General features: G+C 58.6%; 8 protein-coding genes across 8 annotated transcripts; 3 read left to right on the plus strand and 5 right to left on the minus strand.

Annotated features, from left to right (window-relative positions):
* Positions 1–137: 137 nt before the first annotated feature.
* PSEUBRA_002347 (uncharacterized protein) lies at positions 138–3,290 on the minus strand (the record flags this gene model as incomplete). Its single annotated transcript, XM_059464817.1, has 1 exon — positions 138–3,290. One exon carries the CDS (start codon positions 3,288–3,290, stop codon positions 138–140), a length of 3,153 nt encoding a protein of 1,050 aa, XP_059320728.1.
* A 2,071-nt stretch (positions 3,291–5,361) lies between these two features.
* PSEUBRA_002348 (Surfeit locus 4) lies at positions 5,362–6,401 on the minus strand (the record flags this gene model as incomplete). The annotated part of the gene is made up of 2 exons (XM_016435523.1): positions 5,362–5,946; positions 6,021–6,401. The coding sequence occupies 2 exons, from the start codon at positions 6,399–6,401 to the stop codon at positions 5,362–5,364; spliced, it is 966 nt and encodes a 321-aa protein (XP_016292953.1).
* Positions 6,402–7,895: 1,494 nt separating this feature from the next.
* Positions 7,896–9,011, minus strand: PSEUBRA_002349 (Mitochondrial substrate/solute carrier; the record flags this gene model as incomplete). The annotated part of the gene is made up of 1 exon (XM_016435520.1): positions 7,896–9,011. The coding sequence occupies one exon, from the start codon at positions 9,009–9,011 to the stop codon at positions 7,896–7,898; it is 1,116 nt and encodes a 371-aa protein (XP_016292954.1).
* A 1,942-nt stretch (positions 9,012–10,953) lies between these two features.
* Positions 10,954–13,046, plus strand: PSEUBRA_002350 (Protein kinase domain protein; the record flags this gene model as incomplete). Its single annotated transcript, XM_016435512.1, has 3 exons — positions 10,954–11,174; positions 11,250–11,328; positions 11,445–13,046. The coding sequence occupies 3 exons, from the start codon at positions 10,954–10,956 to the stop codon at positions 13,044–13,046; spliced, it is 1,902 nt and encodes a 633-aa protein (XP_016292955.1).
* A 197-nt stretch (positions 13,047–13,243) lies between these two features.
* Positions 13,244–16,453, minus strand: PSEUBRA_002351 (uncharacterized protein; the record flags this gene model as incomplete). The annotated part of the gene is made up of 1 exon (XM_016435517.1): positions 13,244–16,453. The coding sequence occupies one exon, from the start codon at positions 16,451–16,453 to the stop codon at positions 13,244–13,246; it is 3,210 nt and encodes a 1,069-aa protein (XP_016292956.1).
* A 384-nt stretch (positions 16,454–16,837) lies between these two features.
* On the plus strand, positions 16,838–18,320 carry PSEUBRA_002352 (Short-chain dehydrogenase/reductase SDR; the record flags this gene model as incomplete). The annotated part of the gene is made up of 5 exons (XM_016435514.1): positions 16,838–17,107; positions 17,286–17,504; positions 17,590–17,716; positions 17,817–18,002; positions 18,100–18,320. The coding sequence occupies 5 exons, from the start codon at positions 16,838–16,840 to the stop codon at positions 18,318–18,320; spliced, it is 1,023 nt and encodes a 340-aa protein (XP_016292957.1).
* A 207-nt stretch (positions 18,321–18,527) lies between these two features.
* PSEUBRA_002353 (RNA recognition motif domain protein) lies at positions 18,528–20,003 on the minus strand (the record flags this gene model as incomplete). Its single annotated transcript, XM_016435518.1, has 1 exon — positions 18,528–20,003. One exon carries the CDS (start codon positions 20,001–20,003, stop codon positions 18,528–18,530), a length of 1,476 nt encoding a protein of 491 aa, XP_016292958.1.
* A 720-nt stretch (positions 20,004–20,723) lies between these two features.
* On the plus strand, positions 20,724–21,827 carry PSEUBRA_002354 (uncharacterized protein; the record flags this gene model as incomplete). The annotated part of the gene is made up of 1 exon (XM_016435515.1): positions 20,724–21,827. The coding sequence occupies one exon, from the start codon at positions 20,724–20,726 to the stop codon at positions 21,825–21,827; it is 1,104 nt and encodes a 367-aa protein (XP_016292959.1).
* Positions 21,828–21,885: the final 58 nt, after the last annotated feature.

The following is a 21,885-nucleotide window of genomic DNA, read 5'->3' on the forward strand; positions in this document are numbered from 1 at the left end:
CCCCCTTCATCTGTTCCCAACCCTCGCTTCCTTCCTGCTGCCCCTTTCCTGGTTTCTCCAACCTTCCTCTCCATCGAGCTGTCTGGGTCTTCGGCGGGCCGTGTGTTTCCCCATCCCCATCATAGGCTCCTCCTTCCTCAGCTACACGTATCGATCGCAGGCCCGCACCGCCTCCTCGCGGCCCCCAACTCGACATTCCCCACGCCCAACCCACCGCACAACTCGCAAAACGCCTCCCATCGCTCCTCGTACCCTTCCTCGGCCAGCCTTACATCCGCCTCCTCCGCCTCCGTTCCGCCCACCTTATGCGCCTGTTCATGGTCGACCAGCCCGAGCCGGCGCGCGACCTCCTCGAGCAGCTGCTCGTCGTGCATGCTGCTCCGCTCGGTGTTGATGAGCAGCTCGCGGATCGACTCGGATGTGGTACGGCCGCAGAGATGGGTGATACGCGAAAAGGCGTGGGTGCAGCGAGGCGAGGTGAGGGCTTTCGACAATTCGCGGGCTCGGGAGATGGAGGGGTTGGGGGAGATGGGGAAGACGATGCTGGGTGAGCGCGGGGACGGGTGGGCGCTGGTGTTGGAGGACGGGCATGCGTGCAAAGGGCTGAGCGGTGTCGCTGGAGCCAAGGTGCGGGTTGTAGGAGCATCGTCATGCGTGCGTGTGACGGCGGGGAATGGGTAGCCCGGCTGACGTCCCGTCAATCGTGACCCGGCGAAGGAGGCTCTGGGCGTGACCCCGCCCCCAGGAACGGCTATAGGCGTGGGCTCACCCCTGACGACGTCGGGACTGGTCGCATCCTTTTCGCTGGCCTCCTCTTCTTCACCTCGACGTCGATCCTCACCTACATCAGGCAGACTGCTCGCCGACGAACTCGCAACCGCGACGCTATGCATCGAATACCCCACCTCGCTCGATCGCCGTCCCTGCCTCGCGCGCTCGTACTCCTGCGCCAGCGAGACGAATCCTCCTGGGCGACGTTGCACCGCCGGCGGCGAGCGAAGCGAGTACGGCTCCCCACCTCTCCCACGCCCGCCGTCGCGTCGGGCAAAACTGGCCCGCCAACCACCTTGCGGGATTGTCGCAGCATCGTGGCTCTGACGCCGGAAGTTGGCGCCTGACTTGGCGAGCGAAAATCCACCACCGAGAGCGAGACCGCTTCCAGCGGTGGTCTGCACCCGCGCCTCGACGTCCTCCATATGTTTGGGCTTGGAGAACTGCGCCTGATCCGGTGAAGACCTGCGCGAGATCTTGGGTTCGACCGTGTCGGCGGTCCTCGAGGTGGGTGCGGGCAAGTCGGTGGGGCTGGTACCTTTGCGCTTGCGAGTGGTCGAGTCGGTCGACTTGTCTGCGTCCGACTTGGCATCGTCAGCTTTAGGCGAGCCAGGCACGCTCGGAGAGGGCGAAATGGAAAGGCCCATGTTGGCGCGAAAGGCGGCGATGGATTCGGAGAGGTCGCGCGAGCCGCAGCTTCCGGATGGATGACGTGTGCGACCATCGGGGAGCAGGCCCGGGATGGGTGGAGAGTCGGACCCGGCGTCGCTAGCAGCGCTCATGCGATCGACACTTAGAATGTGGTTACGAGGCCGGGAAGCTCGTCGAATCTTGTCGCCCGCCACAGAGGCGGAGGCTGACTCGAGCGGGTCCGGGCTAGCATGCAGTCCCAGAGCGCCGGTGGGTGCGGCGGGCGCAGATGCAGTCGATGGCTCGTGAGTATCTTGAAGGCTGATGCGTCGTGTGCTGTCAGCGAGGCGATCTGCTTCAGCCTTGGCGTGATCAGCACGCAACTGCTCGACATGTTGCGTAGGAGAAGTAAGCTCGGCAAAGGAGCGGGCGAAGCTTCGAGCTCGACGACGTGTATGCGGATGAAGAGCTGGGCTAGGAAGGCGATGCTGTGCCTCGCTGACACCGCGTCGGCGACGTGGAGATGTCGACGTTGGTGACAGGGCACTGTCAAGATCTTTGAGGTTGTCATGGTCGTGCGCGTACGATTGATGCTGCTGCGTAGGCTGGTTGTGCATCATCATCACGCTGAGTCTGCGGTGCTTTGAGAACGACGTCGAGGTGTGTTGCGAGGCAGAGACGCCGGGGCTGTGAGGAGCTAGCCCGGCTGGAGACATGACGCCGGTCGGCAGAGGAGAAGAGACGTCTCTGTGAAACACCGAAGCATCCGAAGCACGTCGAGAAGCAGGGGGACTGGACGAGCTGAGAGCGGAAATGCGAAGGCCTGCAAACTTGCCAGAGTGCGATCGAGCCCTGCTGCGGACGTTCTCGCCTACCAGCGAAGACGGGTGGGACTCCTCCATGATATCGTGCAGGGAGGTGGTCGTGTTTGCGTCTTGTCTGTCAGCCGACATGGCAAACAGCTCGCCGGGCGAGGTCTGGTGGACGTGACGTTCTGCGGGGAGAGGTTGAAGTTGCGAAGATGGTACTGCGGGGGAAGCCTCTTCGTGCAAGGTCGATTGCTGCATCTTGCCGGCTGGCTGCTCCGAATACGATTGAGGCAGCGCGGCAAGTGGTTCGACGTTGACAAACAGGGAGTGCTCAATGTGAGCATCGTGGTCGTCTTCGCTAGACACGGCGGATGGCGTTGGAAGGGGGCTATCGTTGTCGTCGTGGCTAGCGTCCATATAGCGCGAGGGCAGGGCCCAGCTGTCGAAGCGGGAAGATCTGGGTTGAGCGGTAGGACGATTCGGCAAGCCGTCTGCACCTAGGCAACGTGCGAGTTGAGCCCACAATGACGGAGAGCGCTCCATGACGAGCGATTCGAGACGTGCAAGCCAGTCTTCGTCGTCGAGCAGCGGGCGATCGAGCTCGATTAGCAGCTCGAGCATCTCGTCCCATCGCTCATCCTTGCCACGCAGAAGGGGATGGTCCGCGTCGCCGCCGAACACGCTGCAGAGTCGGTGCATCAGTGTTTCGTTGGCCTTGGTCTCAAAGAGCAGCTCCTTGACCTCAGCAGGTCGCTCGAGAAAGGGAAGCAGGATGCCGTGATCCGAGACTGCGTGGACGTGAACACTCGAGTCGAAACCAGAGGAAGCGGCGTGAGAGGCGGATCGCAGATTGGAGAAAGAAGCGGCAAAGCGCGAAGGCTGCGAAGGAGAGAGTGGACCTCTGGAGGATTCGTGCTTCTTGTGGATGGGCTCGTGCGCGGTGATGGGGTGATCGGCGTCGCCCTTGAGGATGGTGAGCGCACAGCTGTGGCCGTACTGAGGCGACATGGCGATCGACGAGGAGGGGAAAGGCGAGAGAAGACCAAAGTGGTCGGAGGATGAAGGAGAGCGGCCATCCATGGTGGGCCAAGCTGTGTAACGATGGCTCGGAACAGGCAATGGAGCTGCCATGGCAGGAGAACTGCTCAGCACTGGCGATGGAGCGGTGCTTTGCGAGTCAGTGACGTTTGGCGGCTGTGAGCGTGCGGTGCTGGCCTCACGGAAGTGATTGTGATGATGGTGGAGAAGAAAGAAGGGGATGGCTAGCGGCTGTGGGCTGTATGCAGGGAGGCTGCACAACTCGAGGACGGAGGGAGGCCTGAGCTTATGGAGTCGGATCCCCTTTTGAGTGTGAGGAAGCTCTCGAAGATTCGATGGGACGAGCTCGGTGAGGATCTCTGCTCGAGCGCACGCAAGTCGAGGTTGACTGAGCTTGAGCAACTATCGAAAGGGGATGAGGCGTGATGTACGCTGAAAAGCTAAAGTTTACCACCGGATCGGATGACTGACCCGAGCTGGTGGATACGCTTGGCTGCGTGCTGGACTCTGCGTGTGGGACAAACGTCGACTGCTGTTGAGAATGCTGCGCCGTGACTGTTGGAAGGCTCGGGAAGAGTGGAGCTGATTGGATCTCGAGAGATGTGCGCAATGATGTGAGGAAGCGCCAAGCTGAGTGAGGGTTTGCTGTCTGCGCAGATGAAGAAAGGGAGCAGCGCAGGAAAGAGTCTCGGCAAGGCAGTCCGATTATAAGCACTTCTGCCTCCCGAAGCTCGATCCGAATGTGCGCTGCAAGCGCTCTGTGCGCGATCGCATGAGGCTTGCACCGAAAGCTTGTGCGCAGGACGGAGGGAGGAAGCGCGCAAGCCACAACGCCTTCATTTGCTCTCTTCATCGAAGGTTCTCGGTTCACAGCCTGTCACGTCCAAGACCTGACCATGACGAGCTTTATTTCCGGCTCGCACCTGCGCTATGCCGTCGTACACCGGCCAGCTGATCCCTCTTGCTCTCCGCATGGCCATTGTCCATGCTTGACAGTACCACGCTGTTGACAAGGGAGCTACACGCGAGTGGATGGCGGTGCACAACGGGGCAGCCCCCGTAAAAAAGACCGCCGCTCTTCTTCCTGGCCAAGGCATCGGAGGAGAGGACCCTTATTCACCCTCGCATAGAACTGCAGCGAAATGCTGTTTTTAAGCTGTGAGGCACATGGTGAGGGGAGGCGCGCTTTAAAATCCACACACACACTCTGTGCAGCAGCTGGGCGTCATACGCGGCACCGCCTCCCCACAACGCGTCTCAGTCAGCGCTGAAACTCGGCGAGGTTTCCGAACACAGGCTCTCGACAGAGCAAGACCTGCTTTGTGAGATACGCCTTCCCTTGGGCAGCCACCTTTCCACAAAGATCAAGCCACACTTCTCAGTCAGAGCGCCTTCTTGAACGGCCAGAACTAGGGTATGTGGACCCTGTGACTCAAATGCATCTTGACGACGAGGTTCGAAAACTCAGCAACCGATGCGTGAAGCTCAGCTTGGACTCAACTCTCACGCCTCTCCCGACGGGCTGCCCCTCGCTCACCAGCTCCACTATCTTCGTTTCTCGATCGGAATGCAAGCTAGATGGCGTGTGCCGCAACATGATGTCAAGGGTCGAAAACAGCGGCAGAGGCACAGCTATCTTCGGTCCCTTTGCCAAAACTACAGTAGTCACTTCCGAGCAAAGGAAACGTTAAAATTAAGGCTCGAAAATGACGGTCCAGCAAGCGACGAGATCGGGTTACTTATAATCTCATCACCCCGATTCAACCCTCTTCAACGTGTCAGCTTGCCCAGCTGAGCGGTGAACCAAGGCTTCATGGACCACCGATCCAGCAGCCCTCTACGACCACGACACGGTTCGACGTCAAGCACACACACACCTATCAGAGAACGGCCATCCTCAGTCAGACCACACAGCCAAAAGCCTGTCACGCTGTCTCGCCTAGTTGTTGTCGAAGTATATTCGGTCAGAGAGTGAACAGGAGGGAGAAAGGGATTTTCTGCATTGCTTTGGTGCAGTAGCCTGAAACCGTGCTGCTAGAAAGCGTGTAGGATCCTGCGAGGTGACGAGACAATGGCGCTGTTGCCTCCGCAAGCTCGCGTTCGAGCGCCGACTTTAGGCCTTCTTGCGCTCGTCGACCGAGATGCCACCGGGACCCATGTTGACGAGCAGCAGCAGACCGCCGACGATCGAGAGGGTCTGGAAGAAGTCGTAGCGCAAGAAATCGCGCGAAGGGTGTGCCGAGTGCACCGTCCAGAAGTTGTTGACAAAGATGTTGAACACGCTCAGGATCAACACGAGGAAACTGGCACTCCAGCGAGCCTTGAAGCCGACCACCACCATGACGCACGCGCCCAGACCGAGCACCGACACCAGCACGCGGGCTACCGACCACGCACCCTGGATGATGAAGCCGATGAACAGGAAGATGAGCAGCACCCGACCCGCCAGCTGGAAGTAGATCTTGCGGTCCGTCTCGCTCAGACTCGGCAGTCCCGCAAAGATGTTCTTCTTGGCAGACAGGCTGTCCGAGAGCACCATGAGAAGACCGCCCACCACCGACAGGTTGCGCAGGAAAAAGTTGATGTCGAAAATGAGACCGTAGCCGAACCCTTGGATCACGACCACGCTGAACAATGCGCCGACCGAGATCTCGGGGTATTTGCGCATGATGACGGCCGTAGAAGCAGCGGTCATGACCTGTTACAGCAGAGAGAGCGCGGAGGCGAGTCAGTAGCAGCTTTACCGCCGAAGTGGTCCACTGGTATACTCACAATGACGTTGGTCAACAGGAAAATGTGGCTGATGCCCCAAGGGAAATGACGATGACGTTGGAGGTAGTACTTCTGATCCGACCACTGCGTCACAATTCGAAGCGCATCTTCGAGGAAGGTCACCACGATCAGGAAGCGACCCAGGGCGGGGAGATGCGGCTTGAGCGGCTGGGTGTACTGGTCGATCAAGTCCTCCACCTTGGACGTGTACTCGCGCACCTTGTCGAGTGGAGACTCGGTTGGCGAGCCGGAGCTCGAAGAAGCGAAGGAATTGGAACCGTAGGAAGCCATGGCTGTGATTCCAGTGTGATGTGCAGAAGAGGCAGACGGCGCCGGAGACGAGAGAGGAGCGTAGGTATTGAATGCGAGACGTGCCGCCATGATTGGAGAGATGATGCAAGTGTCAGCGAAAGTGTCTGAGGGCAACATTGCAGCGAGGAGTGACGGATCGAGGAGGCCGAGTGATGAGCGTGTGTAGCTATCAAATGGCTAGGAGCAGCGTCGCGACGTGCTATCTGCCACCGCAAGGCTGTCTCGAGATCCCTCCTGGCAAGTGTGGTGCGACGACGAGCTGCGAAGTTGCGATGTAGAAGCGGGGGCTTCCGAGGGCTTCCAAGCCCTGTGGAACATACCTTTGTACTAGAAGCAAACGCCGAAAGAGGAGCTTGTCGAGAAGAGAAGCTGGGTGCGATCTCAAGCTGGAAATGTGGACCTAGTGAAGCGAATCGCCCGGTGATGTGAACTGCGGATGCAATGACAGCAGTGTGCAGATGGGAAGGATCACGAAATGCGGGATATGCTTGGACCGTGTGCGACGTTGACTTGTCTTATGGTCGCAGGAACAATGGCGTTGATGATGGAAGGATGGTGAGAGAAAGAAGAATGGTGAGAAGAACCGTGCAGCAGGCGCGTCGGCTTTTCAAATGAAACATCACAGCTGGCAGCTGACCTCTGTTGTTGTTGCTCTTCCACATCATTCTCAGTGTGCTGCTGCTTATTTTTACCAGAATCGCCACGTCGGTCGTGGTCAGTGCCCCGAGCGAGCTCTGTTTTTGACCTCACGTCTGGTTCAAATTAGCAGTCCCGCTGCTGAAGCATGCTGCTCTCTGTTGCTTAAGCATGGACCAACAACGCTTTCGACTCTGGACAAGCTTTGCAGCTGCGTCTGCAGGACAGTTCAGAGCTGTCTGTGTACAAGCTGTCGTCTTCTGCTCAACCCGTCCTGCGAGATACGAGCGTCAAGGTTCGGTGTGGGGCCCTCATTCAAGAGCTGCACGGAAGCACCACTTTGAATTCAACCTTGTTCCGCCCGGGCTCGTTTGAAATCCAAATTTTGTATTGGACCTAAGCGACACTTTCAATTGAACAATGCTCGCGCTGACAGGTCAACCATACGCGGCTGCTGCGAGCTTCATACAAGAGACAGCAGAGCTCGCAGCTTCATGTTGTGGACATCAACCTGCAAGGCAACAGAAAGCTTGTTTGTATGACATCGATCGCAGCAACGATGACAGCGAAAGATATGGGCGATGTCGACTGCATTCCTCGAATGTTCAGAGTGATCACCTGCCGACCAAGCCAGCGGCACGATCGAAAAGCTTCTCGAGAACAACATCGCCCAACAAATCTAACAAGGATGAATCGTGAGCCACCATGACTTCCGCCGACCAGCCTGGCGGACGATTTGGAGGTGGGATGCTCAGCACAGTCACGGTGACATTGCATCGCTGCGCTAGAGTCGGCCACTGGTCATTGCTGCTTCCTCTTCTATATTGTAAATGCCGTACGTGGACTATGCTGCCGAGCTTTTGCGCTCGCGATCGACTATGCAGGTATGGTAAAGATCTAGACGTATCGAAACGCTGCGGCGCGATTCTACATCTTCTTGACGGCAGGGGCATCCAGCAGCGAGCGACCTGCCTTGAAGTTGGTGTACCACCGCAAGTACGCTTCGTTGACCACCAAAGTCAATACCGTGTGCGGTGCGATGCGGAAGAGATGGGCCGTGGTGCCCTTGTACCAGCCTAGAACACCTTCGGCTTTGGCCGTGAGATACAAGCAGTGGAAAGGGTTGCGGTATAGCGTGCCGACACTTCGGCCGCGCTCATCGACCCGCACTGGCTGGTTGTACATGCGTGTCAGCGCCGTATCCGCTGGCTGCATCACAGCGCATACGCAGAGACCGCTGAAGATGGATGAGGCAAAGTAGGTGAAAAACGAGTTGGGCTTGTTGGCGATGAACTTGAGCGGGTTGTATGGATTCGCTTCGACGTCCATGTTGGTGAGGTAGCCTTTGAACCATGTGTACGCTGGCAGCTGGACGGTGCTTCCCATGGCCGTTCGCAGCACAGCAGCGTCCATACCGCGAACGAGACCTCGAACGCCTTCGCTCTTGATGATCTTGGAGAGACCGTCGATGGTGCTCGTGTAGTTATGCGATGCTCTGCCGATGACGAAATGGGGGCTGTAGGCTTGAATTCGCGCCTTGATGAGGAACAGCGGGTTGCCGAGAATCGCACCGACACAACCACTCGAGGCGCCTGCGGCAAAGGCACCTGCTGCCCACTGCTCTTCCGGTCTCCTCCCTGCTGCACGGTTGATGGCCTTGCGGAATGGCTCGTAAAAGCCGAGACGACTGCCGTTGAGCAGTACCTGATACACGTATGCCGCGCCGATACCTCTTTGCACACCCTTGATGCCTTCGGACTTGAGCGTCTTTGTGAAGCAGTCGAGCGAGGACTTGTACAATCGTGCACCGACGGCAGCTTGCGCGCCAGCCTGTGGTGCTGCGGAGCCGGCTTGACCGCTGAGCACACGAGGCGCTGAGGACATGAGCTCGCCTTGAAGCTGCATACGAGTCTTGCACACTTCCATTGGATTTGTTACTGTGACAGCTGTCATGGCCGCCAAAGCGCCGGTGACGAAGCCTTCCGCTGTGGAGATCTTGACGGGCGCAGCCGTCGTGCCGGCAGTTGGTGAGCTCGACGTCATGGCTGTGCTGAAGATGGTTCTTGTTACCGCTGTACGTTCTTGCTGTTCCGCTCCCCTTCCGTCTATTCCGATGCCTACGAGATGCTTGTAACACGCTTTGAAGGTCTTTGAAGGTCTTTTTGAGGGGAGTGTCGGTCCTCAAGGCGCAAGGTGGTGGATGTGTCAAGAGTGGCAAGGTTGAGCCCACTTGTGTTGGGTGGAAGAAGGCCCTTGCGTTCGGTCGGACGAAACAATGAAGCCGTTTGGACCGGCTGCTGTGGGTGCGGCGCAAAAAGAGCGCGACAGCAGCGAAGCGGCACCTTGCCTAAATCCGATTTCCGCAAGGGCTTTCTTCTCAACGAACTACCTTTTTTGAACTCGACCTTTTCGGACAGCAGATCGGCCCGATTCACGGTGCAACACCGCTGTTCAACGAAGAGCGGCTGGCTTTTCTATCGGAGCGGTCCTCATGCTCGTTTTGGGTCCACGGTCTGGTAATGGCGCGGCATGCAGGTGCATGGATCGCTGCGATGCTGTGATTCTGCGGCATTTTACATCGCAGCTTGTCTGAGATCCGGCTACCACGATGTCATGTCGTCTCAGGGCATAGGAGGCGATCCGGATGGGCCCCTTATTCTCGAGGGCAAGGCCTACCACATTCGAGAAGGAGAAGCTGGGCGACGATCGTCCTGTTCCTGTCGCAAGCAAAAGGTGTCAAGGATGGTCGGCTATTTGTTTGGGCGTGAAGATCCGCATCTGCACCGGCTTTGGCAGGATCTCTCTGCTTCGACCTCCTCTATCCGGGTCACCAGAGAGCAAGCACACGAGCAGTGAACTGGAGGTCTTGAGGGACGAAGTTCGAGCAAGCTTTGCCAGGAGGTGTGGGCGGGAGCGGCGTGCGCCAATCTGGCCGGTGCTGACGACATCATACCTTGATGGAACGCGCTTCAGGGGCTAAAATTCGGCGTCCAGAGCCATATTGCATGAATCGGTTTGGCAAAGTGTGTGTTTCATATGTCTGGCCTGCCTCATCGAACTCGGAAGACACGTTCGATTTGGTTAGAGCAGAAGGCCAGAATTCTGACTCGTGAGCCTAGCTCAAAGGAGGTTCAGCGTATCTAGAGCGTCAGGTGCCGAGGCTTGAGCATGTTTGGAAGCGCTTCATTGAGGCATGCTTGCTGCAAAGGACACAAGGAGGGCGGCAAGACGGAGCGGATGTCTGCAGGAGTGACAGAGGCAACAGCAGCAGACAGCAGCAGATGACAGGCGCGCCAGGGTGAAACAAAAGACGCGCCTTCTGAAATTACACCAGACCAACACGGGCTGCGCTGGGCGCTGGCTGGCTGTGCTGGGCTGGGTTGGGAGCTCGGCTGAGCGATTGGAACAACACGCAGCAGCTGCCTTTTTGACAAGCGCCCAGGCTGGCTGGCTGTGATCCTTACAGACTGAGCCCCTGCGCCGCTTCTTTGCCCCTTTTCTTGATCCGCACTTTCGTTCATTCATACGGACACCTTCCTCCGCCAACGCACATACCTCAGCTCTGACCACGGCCCAACGCACACACAGTCTCTCTCTCTCTTATTGTCCTTGCCATTGCGAAAGCCACGCTCACTTGAGAGAGAGCATCGCATTCCTCATCACCACCAGCATCATCGTCTCTCGTTGCATCCATCCTCAAGACCTCGGCATTCCCATTCGCCCTGTTCGAACCGGCAGCGACTGTCTGGCCTGAGTCCAGCATCCAGCGTCGTCATCACCTCTTCGATACCCGAGCATACACAGTCAAGTTCCACCTCGAGCTCAGCCGTATCTCAATCATCGGCCCATCCGAACTCAAGTCACACTTACACCCGGATCACAGCCGACGGCCCTGCGTTCTCTTGACTCAGCAGCGCACCGCTCAGCGAACTATCACTGAGCTCATTGCATCACCCGACGTATTTAACCTCACACTTTCGAAATCATGATGGAACCACCTCACGGCGCGGACCCCGAGGACTACTACGTCAAGCAGGATCGCGTCGGCAAGGGTTCCTTTGGTGAAGTATACAAAGGCTTCGACAAGCGATCAAGACAGCCTGTCGCCATCAAAATCATCGACCTCGAAAATGCCGAAGATGAGATCGACGACATCCAGCAAGAGATCGCCATCTTGAGTCAGCTCGATAGTCCTCACGTTACAAAGTAAGTGGCCTCTCCCCGTCTCAAGCATCACAGAGAGGACGCTGACAACGAGATCCCTTTCTTTGCCTGCGACAGATACCATGGCTCTTGGCTCAAGGGCACCAACTTGTGGATCGTCATGGAATACTGCTCCGGCGGCAGTTGCTCTGATCTCGTAAGTAAACACTGATACCAGCGAGCTGCTGCTCGCATATATCAAAGACTCCTCAACACCATCGTGAAAGCAGCTGACATCTTGGTCATCTTCTCTTCTGCCCTCGCTCTTTACAGATGAAACCCGGTCGGTTCCGCGAGGACTACATCGCCATCGTGGTGCGCGAGCTCCTCAAGGGCCTCGAATACCTCCACGGCGAAGGCAAGCTGCATCGAGATATCAAGGCAGCCAACATCCTGCTGTCAGCCACGGGCGACGTCAAGCTTGCAGACTTCGGTGTCTCGGGCCAGCTCACAGCCACCATGACCAAGAAAAACACGTTCGTTGGCACCCCCTACTGGATGAGTCCAGAGGTCATCAAGCAGAGCGGATACGACTTCAAGGCCGACATCTGGAGTTTGGGCATCACCGCCATCGAGATGGCTATGGGCGAGCCGCCCTACGCCGATCTCCATCCCATGAAGGTGCTCTTCCTCATCCCCAAGAACCCGCCGCCACAGCTCGAAGGACCCTTCTCCCGACCTTTCAAGGAGTTCGTCAACCTCTGCTTGCAGCGCGACCCAGCCAACCGTCCATCTGCTCGCGAACTCCTCAAGCATCCCTTCATCCGCAAAGCCAAGAAGACGGCCTACCTCACTGAGCTCATCGAGCGACTTGAGGCATGGCGCGCCGAGGGCGGCGAGCGTCACGAGGCCGAGGATAGCGAGGACACTGACGAAGAGTTCCCCGAGGGCGAAGAGGACATGTGGGACTTCGGCACGGTTCGCAACACGATGCGACGTGGAAGAGGTGGCACCGTAGCGATGCGAATGCCAGCGAGCGCCATGACTGCGGCTGCCGCGGCTGTCAATGGAGGCCAAGATGTGGCCAACGGTCGACCACCAGCCAAGGAGCTGCCCCAAGTACCCCAGCACCAGCAGCAGCAGCCGCCTCGATCACCGCAACCGCAGCCTCCGCGATCGCCAGTCTATGCACAGGAAGTGCCGCCTCCGTCACCACGTCATGCGCCGCCACCCCTGCCACAACAACAACAGCATCAACAGCAGCAACAGCAGCAACAGCAGCAACAGCAGCAACAGCACCGACAGCAACCGCAACAGTCCCAGCAACAGCCGCAACAACAACAGCAACAGAAGCGATACCAGCAGCAGCCCCAGCAACAGCCGCAGCCGGATCGCAGATTCGGCAGCTCCGGCTCCTCGGGCTCGGGCGGTTCCGCGGGAGGCACAGTGCGTCTCGCGGCTGCACCCTCGCGACCGGGCATTCCAACCAGCGGCGGGTCGAGCCCGCGTCAGCAAACGCAGAGCTTCTCGGCCGCCGACGCGTACGACAAGGCCATCGCGGGCGGCTCCAATGGCCACACGTACTACGATCCCGTGGAAACAGAACGGAGACGGATGGAGGATGTGCAGCTCAAGTCCGCCCCTGCGCCCGCCGCAGGTGGCAGGGGCAACGGGGCAGGCGACGCAGCATACCAGCAGCAACAGGTCGCACGCCTCACCGCGCTCGATACGGTGTTTCTGCCGGTGATCGAGCAGCTCAACATGGCGGTGGCCTCCAGAAGAGATGCGGTGAGGACACTGACGAATCTGAGGGCCTGTTTGGAGGAGGCCGAGATGGTCACTCCGGGCATCATGAATGCGTTTGCCGTGGAGCTGTTTCATACCATGGCGGAGGTCGAGGGGGATAGAGAGGAGGGCGATGAGTGGGAGGGCTAGGTTCCCGTTCTCGAAACACGCTCCAGGTCCACCACGCCTCGCAGGCCTCATTTTCACTCGAGACGAGAGTCATACCCGCTCGTCTCTTTCACTGTCTCAACTTTCATGCATGGCTCTTTCTGCTCGAAACCTCGTTTGCGTGTGTGATGCCTGTCCTTGTGTGAAGTGGTCGAGGTAGATTTCGAGAGGTCTGTGGGTTACAAAGCGTCCAGCTCGGACTCGAGGAAGCTCCTCAGTCCCACCCATGCCTCCCACTCGTCCAGCTGCAACTCCAACCCCAACCCGTCCAGCGCCTCTCTCCACGTTTTGAGCGCCAACCTGTTGGTCTCTGCAAACTGCCTCTCCAACTCGCCCGCCTCGGCTGCACCCCCGGGGTTTGCGGTGCTTTTGAACAGCCCACCGAGCAAGCCTGGGTTCTGGGATTTTTTGAGTCGGATCAGGCTCTGCTGGTTCTTGTTGACCGTCTCAATCGTCGATGTGTAGCGTTTGAGAATGTCGCCCAAAATAGTCTTGATCCATTCGCGCACGATCGTAGGCGGTAGGCCGGGCGTTTCGGTGGAAAGGAATTTGGAGAGGGGAGCAAGGATCTGGTGGATCACTTGTACGCTTGGGCCGCCTTCCCCTGCAGCGGGGGTGGAGGTGGACCGATAGGCAGGGGTGGAGAAGGATCGCAGTAGCCGAAGAGGCGACGTGGCGCGCGGCAAGATGATGCTGTACGCCAACCGACCCACCGAAGCGGACAGACCGGGAATGAAGTCTAGCGATTCGGTCTCGAGCACGCGCTGCAGGTCGACGCGCAACTCGTCCAGCCCGGATGCATTGTCCAGATTCATGTGCGCCGCGATGCGCGCGAAGATCGTCGAGTCAAGCAGGACGCCCATCTGCGTTTGCAGGAAGAAGCAGTCGGCCAGAAGGGCGGTGGCGAAGTGCAGCGTCTCGTCGTCGTGCTGCTGCGATGTGAGGTCGGGTGGCGGTTGCGGCGTCGAGACGCGCGAGATGTCGTTGCTGTTGCGTGACCCGTCCGAGGCGCCGGCTGCGGAGGAGGTGCGGACTACGTCCAGCGGTCGATTGGCTGCTCCGTTGACCGTAGTGAGTTCCGCAGGCGACTGCTCCTCCACCCATGTCTTGTATCGGCTCAGCAGCTGGAGCGTTACCCTCCATTCTCGGGCCGAGAGCTCGTGGATGTGCACGCCTTCGGACCACAGCTTCGAGATCGCCTGCAGCGTCGCGTGTGTTGCGAGCATGCATTTGCCCTGCGCGGTCTCGTGTGCCGATCTCCCATCGACGAGCTGCGATTCAAGCTGGAGAACTACTTCGCGGAACCGCATCTGGAAGTAGACGGGTAGCTGCCATCGACGTTTGAAGACTAGCCAATTGGGATGCTCCTGCATCGCCAGCTTTGCTGCGTCCGTAGGGGCGAGCGAGAGGAAGCGTTGCAGGAAGTCGTTGGTCAACGTAAAGTTCGAGTAGAACGTGTCCGTCTGGCCGACGAAGAAGATGGTGCTGCCCATCGTATCGAGCAGCCGAGAGGATAGCTCGTCCCAGACGACGTTGGTGAAGACGTCGCAGCGTGCATCGCGGGCTCTTTCTGCGGTATCGAGCGCTTCGGTGGCGGCTGCGGATCTTGTCTGGTCGGAGATCTCGCGTGAAGCATCGCAGACGTGCCATGCAGTCGATGCGACGAAGGACAGGATGGCGTTGTACGTCTCGACCAGGGGGCTGGACGTCGAAGTTGGAAGAAGCAGCGACTGAAGCTTGTTGTGATGCTCGTCGAACTGGGCTTGTACTGCTGGCGGCAACTTCTCCAGCGTGGCTGACATGTCGTCATCCGTGAGCTGCTTGTCATTGACAATGGCCTTGGCCGCCCATGCGCTCACCAAGAGATCGCGGACCGCCTCTTCCGCCTCATTCCTTAGCTTTGCCTGGGTGTCTTCACTAACGCTCGAATTTTGGACCAGTGTGAGCGTGTTCAGAGTCGTCAAGGCCATCTCGAGCCACGATCTTTGCTCTTCCAGTCTCGCCTCCCAATACCCTTCCTCCACGGCGCTGCCACCCTCGATCGGTTCTGCGACCTGACTCCACGCTTCCAGCTCGGATACTGACAGCTCCCGTACTGATTCAGCTTGGATCGAGTGACCCTGAAGGAAGCTTGTCCGGCGTGCTGCGCTCGGTGAGGGTCGCATCGATCTCCGCATCTCTGGAGAAGCCGGAGCCTTTGTGTTGCTCTGGCCGTGCACGAGGAGCGAGTTGGGCGACACGAGAGCACCAAGCAGCTTGCGGAGGTCTTGACGAAGTACTGAGCGGACGGTCTCGATGCGATCGCGCAGCGCGTCGGCGGCGTGCGTGAGATCCTCTTCGTCGATGCGTCGGTGGAGAAATCGCAGACGAGAGTACTCGGCAGAAGTGCGCGCGATGCGTTGCGGCAAGCCTAGCAACGAGGAGGAGCCTGCACCGGCGGCCTTCAAAGTATCCGACGGTGCGCGAGAAGAGGAGGCCGCTGCGTCTGAGGAAGTCCTTTGCTGGATCGGCGATCGCGCATTCTGTGCACTCGACGAGAACCGACGCAGGATCCTTCGTCTTGCGCGTCTTGGCTGACCATCGCCGTTTGCCTTGCTTGTTGTTGGCTCGTCGGACGAGATGTTATCTTCGGTCTCTAAGCCGTCCTCGTAGCCCGACGACATGGCGTAGTCGGAGAGGTCTTGCTCCGAATCGGACGTTGTCGACATGATGCTCTGCCTTCGCTCTCTCAGAGGAGTGACGCCGAGCGTAGACGGCCTCCTTGTCGCGTGCAACGACCTTGTTCGACCCTTCTGTGTTTTGTCGGTCTGGATGAGGAGCAAATCCTCCAGCCTCGTTATTGAGTCGTGAAGCTGCAGCATCAGCTCGAGTCTCGCCTTCTGACTCGTCGCGTCCTCCTTGCGTTTGATGCAGCCCTCGATATCGTCCTGGACGCTCTTGAGCATGCTCCTCGAAGCGAGCAGCGTGTCGCGCACGGGAGCCAACAAGCCCTCTGGTGGAACATGACTGTGGGCGCCGGCATCTATCGAGCGAACATTCCAGCCAAGCCGTGCGATGCGGTGCGCCTCGGCCTTGAGGCTGCTGCCGAGGGACACGAAGTCCTTGTAGTCCTCATTGATGATGGAGTAGAGCTCGTCCTTGAGCTTCTCGCTGTAGCTTCGAAGGTCGCTGAGGATGAAGTTGAGATCCGAGGCCTTTGTGCGCGAAAGGAGGAAGTCGTCGACGGAGAAGTCGGAGACCTTTGCCGGCGAGAGCAGCTCCAGATCGTGGGATAGCGGTGCCAGCGATGGAAAGGCGTGCGACCCTTGGGGATCGTCATATGAAAACGGCGCGGCGTCACCGTTAAGGCTGGACGACGCGTGATGCGAGTCCGACGTCGCGGCGGCCATGTTGGTCGACAGTCGGACGCTCTCTTCTGCGCGCGATCGGCGATGCTGATGGTCAGAGGTGCGTATGTGTCATGAGATGATGATAAGCTGAGTGAAGAAGAAACAAGCTGAGAAGAAATGGCTCGAGCGGCTATGCCCACCGTGACTGGCGAGAAAATGTCAAGCGTGTTAAGGCTCAGCCTCGGTTGCAGGCGGCTGTCATGCGTGATGCGAATCGACTAAGTTAAGCTTTCGCTGAGACCAACACTTTTCGAGACACCTTCTTCCATCTACCACATCCGATCAAAGCGACCGAAGCTCGAGCTCGAGTGTTCGTCTCTCGGCCCCGCTCTCCTCCTCAAGCGTACCAGTCCGGTGCTGTTGCGATACGCTGTCGCTCCGGCAATGACCGGAATTCACGGACTGTCCTCCGCCTCCGCTTCAAGTGTTGCGCTCGCCGCGCTCGGTGCCGTTGTCATCTCGATCGTCCTCTCCTCCACGATGGGCTTCCTTGGCGGGAAAAAGTGGAAAGCGCAAGGCAAGCACGTGTTCGTCACCGGTGGTTCTCAGGGTCTCGGTCTGGCAGTCGCCGAGCTGCTCGCTTCCAAGGGTGCAAACGTCACCATCTGCAGCAGGACCGAATCCAAGCTGCGCGAGGCAGTGGGGAGAGTCAAGGTAAGTCTCGAGCTAGTTGCGCCATCGAACCATGTTCTTGCGCCCCAAACACACATTGGAAAGACGGCTGACTTGGTACTTCTGACATCGGATCCGACTTGCCGCCGGTCTACGGTCTCACCATCGCACCTCGACTGCCCCCTGACACGCCGACTGCCGCCATCTTCACTGCACATAGGCAGCAGCCAAATCCGACCAGCAAACCATCGAGTACGTCGCGGCAGATGTGTCGACCTTCGAGGGCGCCAAGAAGGCGATCGCATCGTGCAGCTCCGTTCCGGATACCGTGTTCTGCTGTGCCGGCGGCGCCAAGCCAGGCTTCTTTATCGACCAGACCGAGAGCGACTTCGAGCACGGCATGAGAACCGACTATTGGACGTCCCTCGGAACCGCGCATGTAAGCTCTCCTTGCGACGCTTCGGCCGCTTGCCTGCTGATCGATGATCCACTGACACTTCCTCTTCTTGCTGCTCACAATGCAGGCGGCAGCCAACGCCATGGCGCGGAACAAGGTAGTGGACGGCAAGATTGTGCTCGTCAGCTCGACCGTTGGGCTTATCGGTCTGATCGGCTACTCGCAGTACGGACCCATGAAGCACGCTATCAGAGGTAAGTCGTCCAACGCCAGGCTTGCTTTAAGAAATCGCTCTCTCTTACACAGCGTGGCTCACCATAACCTTGTGCCTCATGCTATTGCCCCATTTCGCAGGCCTCGCGGAATCACTGCGATCGGAACTCATCCTCTATGGTATCTCGGTCCACGCATACTTTCCCGGAACCATCTTCTCACCCGGGCTGGAGGAGGAGAACAAGACCAAGCCAAAGATCACAGTCGAAATTGAAGGCACCGAGGACGGCTCGACACCGGCACAATGCGCAAAGGGTCTCATCAAAGGTAAGTTTGCCATGTCGACCTGACTGTTTCGAGCCTCGACTCAGCCTCGATCGAAGCTCGAAAGCTAAGCTGACCCTGAGCTTTTGATATCATGCAGGCATCGAACGGGGCCACTTCTTCATCACGACCGACTTCGGTACCGAGCTCTTCCGCGTCGCAGCCCTAGGCGCAGCTCCAGCCAACCGCGGCCTGGTCGATCGAGCTACCGCACTCATCGCATGGATCGCCATCCCCGTCTGGCGCACCTTCATCGCAGACCGAATGATCAAAAAGCATCGCAAAGAACATGCCCAGTCACTTGCTCAGCAACCCAAATGAAGAGCCAGCGCCTCGCTGCACCTGTTTCAAACTAGATTCTCACCTCGTCACAGTCATGGACATAGCAATGGACATCCACCACAGTCTCACGTACGAAAACCTGTGTGAGGCAAAGAATATGAATGAAAGGCTTTGCCATGGGGGATGCACAGATGCTGGTGCTGATATATACAAGTTTTGGCGAAACCCTGCTGTGGGTTACAACCCTTACTCGTCCGTCTTGACCTTCTTACCAATGGCAGGTGGTGCACCGTCCTCTCGCCCGTTCGAATCACCCTCGCGCTTCCTCTTATCGCCACCGGACCTACCGAATCCGCCGCGGCTAGGTCTGTGTCCTCCACCGCCCCTACCGCCCCTACCGCCCCGCCCACCGCGTCCACCCCTGCCGCCACCACCCCTGCTGTAGCTCCCATTACCGCGCTGTCCGCCCCCACGCTGGGCATCCTGTTCCCGCCTATCGAGCATGAACGACGCACGGAAGTTGGCGCGCTCGATGTAGAACTTCTTGGCGGTCTCCTCGTCCACCCGTGCAAAGTCGACGACGTTGCCGCCGACGGTGATGTTCTTGCTCTTGATCTCGGCGAGTTTTTCGTCCGACAGGGTCTCTTTGAAACCCACGGCGCCCTCGACGGCGCCGGTGGGGAATTCGACGAATGAAGTCGGGTGCACTGTAATCAGTGTATCCTTGAGATCCTTCCAGTTGCCACCTTCGCCAGCACCGGTGAACTTGAGCACCGAGTTGGGCGGGAAGACCACTGCATCCGCATCCACCGTGCCGTCAGGCTGCGTCGTCAACTGCTTGCCATTGTACTCGAACTCCAAGGGGTCCGAACGCTTCGGCTTGTTCTCGTCCTCCTTCTTCCCAGCCCCGCCACGACGCTCCGGCTTGTTCATCTCCTTGAACGCGTTGAACTTTTTGTGCTGCTGCTGATCACCACCGCGGTTGATCTTGTGGTTGGACGGGTCTATTCCCTTCTCCTCCATCTTCATCTTGACGTAGGCGTCCTTGGACATGGCGACGAGCGTCTTTTCCTGGAAGAGCACGCCTTTGCCTCCATCCTGCTCCGGCTCCACCTTGGCGGCTTGGGCGAGGAACTGGTTGCGATCATCCATCTCGGCAAACTCGACGAAAACGGAACCCTTGAAGGGCTTGGGTTTGGCGGAGGATTCCATGTCTCGACGCATGCGGACGCTGTTAATCTTGCCGAAAGTTGCGAAGAAGGCCTCGAGCTCGCGTTGGAGGGTTTCGGTCTCGTCGCCGAAGCCCTTGGCGTAGACGGAGCGGTCGAAGGCATCACGCACCGGAACGAGCTCCTTGGTTCGACGAACGTTGGCACCATCCTCGCTGACGTTGAGAAGCTCCTTGGATCCTCGCAATGCCTCGGCAATGCCCTCGAGCCCGAGAAGCTCCTTGATCTCGCGCATGCGCTTGAACGAGGCAATCGTAGCAATGGGCACCCAGCCTTCCGGGTCCTTGCGCGTCAATGTGAACAGGAACTTGTCAAAGGGCAGGTTGGAGTCGTGGAAGTAGAACTCGACCTGACGAAGGGCCTCCTCCTTAGCCTCGTCGACCGTCATGGTGGAGTTGGTGGCGGCGGTGGTGGAGGCCTCGGCGGCTGAAGCAGAAGCCTCGAAGTTGACCTCCTGCTGCTTGACTTCCTGCTTGGTCTGTTCGTCCGACATGGTTGTAGGGTATGTGCGCAGCTCTCTGTACGGTCTGTAGAGCTGATGGGAGAGAGAAGGTGGGGACGTTGGCCAGGATGAGAAGGAGCAATGGTTGCTTTGCCGCCCACTGCAGGGCAACCTCTGGCCAAAATTGTTGCCTTTTTTCCCTTGAGAAATTCCACTTTTTTTTCTTTCTCCCCTGCATGCCTTTTTGAACTTTCTTCTTGGTCTCGCTGAGTCTGTTGGACGCTCGAAAATTTAGAGCTGGGCTGTACGTGATTCTTTGTCATCATCCACCAAAGTTGAGCATGTAGTCTAACAGCTGTTGATATTTCTCGCCTTGGGTTTGAGTGCACGAGCCTGGTTGAAAGCCACTTTTTGGCTCATGCAGGTCAAGCGGCAAAGGGGAATCTATGGCTTTCAACCAGGATTAAGCATTCACTCGCACTCGACCCTCGATGCCTCCTCAACCGTCGATCGTGAAGCAAAACGACGATAGCACACTCGAGCTCTTGTGATCCACACATTGAGCATCAAGCTACCAGGTGCAAGCCTAACAGAGCCATCGCATCAAGCTAGAACCCGCGGAATGCTTTGATCCCGACCTCAAGGATCGGCGTAAACTCAGGCAACCCTTTCATTCCGATAGACAGGTCAACAAGAAGCATCATCGCTCATCGCTCGGCCAGGGCTACCACACCAACCAGCCGCGCAACGACGCTGCATCGACGAACCATCATGACGCTCTTCGCGCAAACCAATCCTTCCTGGCTGGACAGCGGCCCGCTACTGACGCTGCGCAACCTGCTCGAATCGGTCTTCTTCCGCTCACCCGAACCGCAGCCGGTCTCGACCTGGCGACTCATCCTCGATCCGCCGATGCCCTACTGGGTCACCGCCTTCTCTCAAACCTGTCGCCTCATCTCTCTCCTCATCCTGCTTCCCGTCCTCATCATTGGCATGTTGGACTTTGCGGGGTATGCCGTCTTCCGAACGCTCGGTCTGCACCGCCGGCGGGTTCGCATTCAACGTCAAACGGCAGCGGGAGCCGTTGTGCCGCTGGGTCGCACTGGCTCGCGTCGCAAACCACGTGTCTATCAGAACGACAAACATCGACCGACGGATCGAAGCAACATTCCGTCGATCGTGCAGGCGCCGTTGTTGAGTCCCGGGACGTACGATGCCGAGACGCTGCTTCGCCAACGCGCGCGGAGTTTGAGCATTGCGTCTGCGGAAGAGCACGCTGCGTGGGTCGCCAGTGGCGGTCAACAGGCGAGACTGAGCGCGATTGCTAAGGAAGGAGGTGATGCCACCAATGCCGATAGCGACGCGGAGGGGCAGGATGGGGATTACTTTGGTCGTGCCCCCCGCGTTGGCGTCGATGGCCCGCTCGGTCTCGCAGACACCGACGTCGATAGCGGCACCGAGAGTGGGCGCGATAGTCCCGTCGTTCGGCGCAGAAGAGGTCTCTCTGGCGGTCTCAACTTTACACCCGTCAGCCCCAACCCGGAGAAACCGGTACCGCTCGAGACAGCGACCACAGACCCAACGCATACCGCGACCGCAGCAGACACGGATCCAGACGCACCCCTACCCCACCAGGCAGAGTCGGAACACGCAAGCGTGCGCAGCCTCAGCAGCGATTCGCCCAGCTCGTCGAATGGCGAACGGGCCCACCAGCGGGAGGGAAAGAGGAGCGAGGATGGGTCGGGGTCGAATATGAGCTCGTCTTGGATCGGTGTCGAGCCGGATAGCGTGGAGGGATCGATTGCGCCCCCTGTGACGGTGGACCCCGTGCAGGCGGCGGCCGCGGCCGGGCTTGAGCCTACCCAGCAGGATTGACGTGCGCTCAGGATCAGCCGTGTTACTCAATAAGAAGCTTTTGTCCAAGGATCTCCAC

The sequence above is a fragment of the Kalmanozyma brasiliensis genome (genome assembly GCF_000497045.1).
Source record: "Kalmanozyma brasiliensis GHG001 unplaced genomic scaffold PSEUBRA_SCAF19, whole genome shotgun sequence".
Lineage (NCBI taxonomy): Eukaryota > Fungi > Basidiomycota > Ustilaginomycetes > Ustilaginales > Kalmanozyma > Kalmanozyma brasiliensis.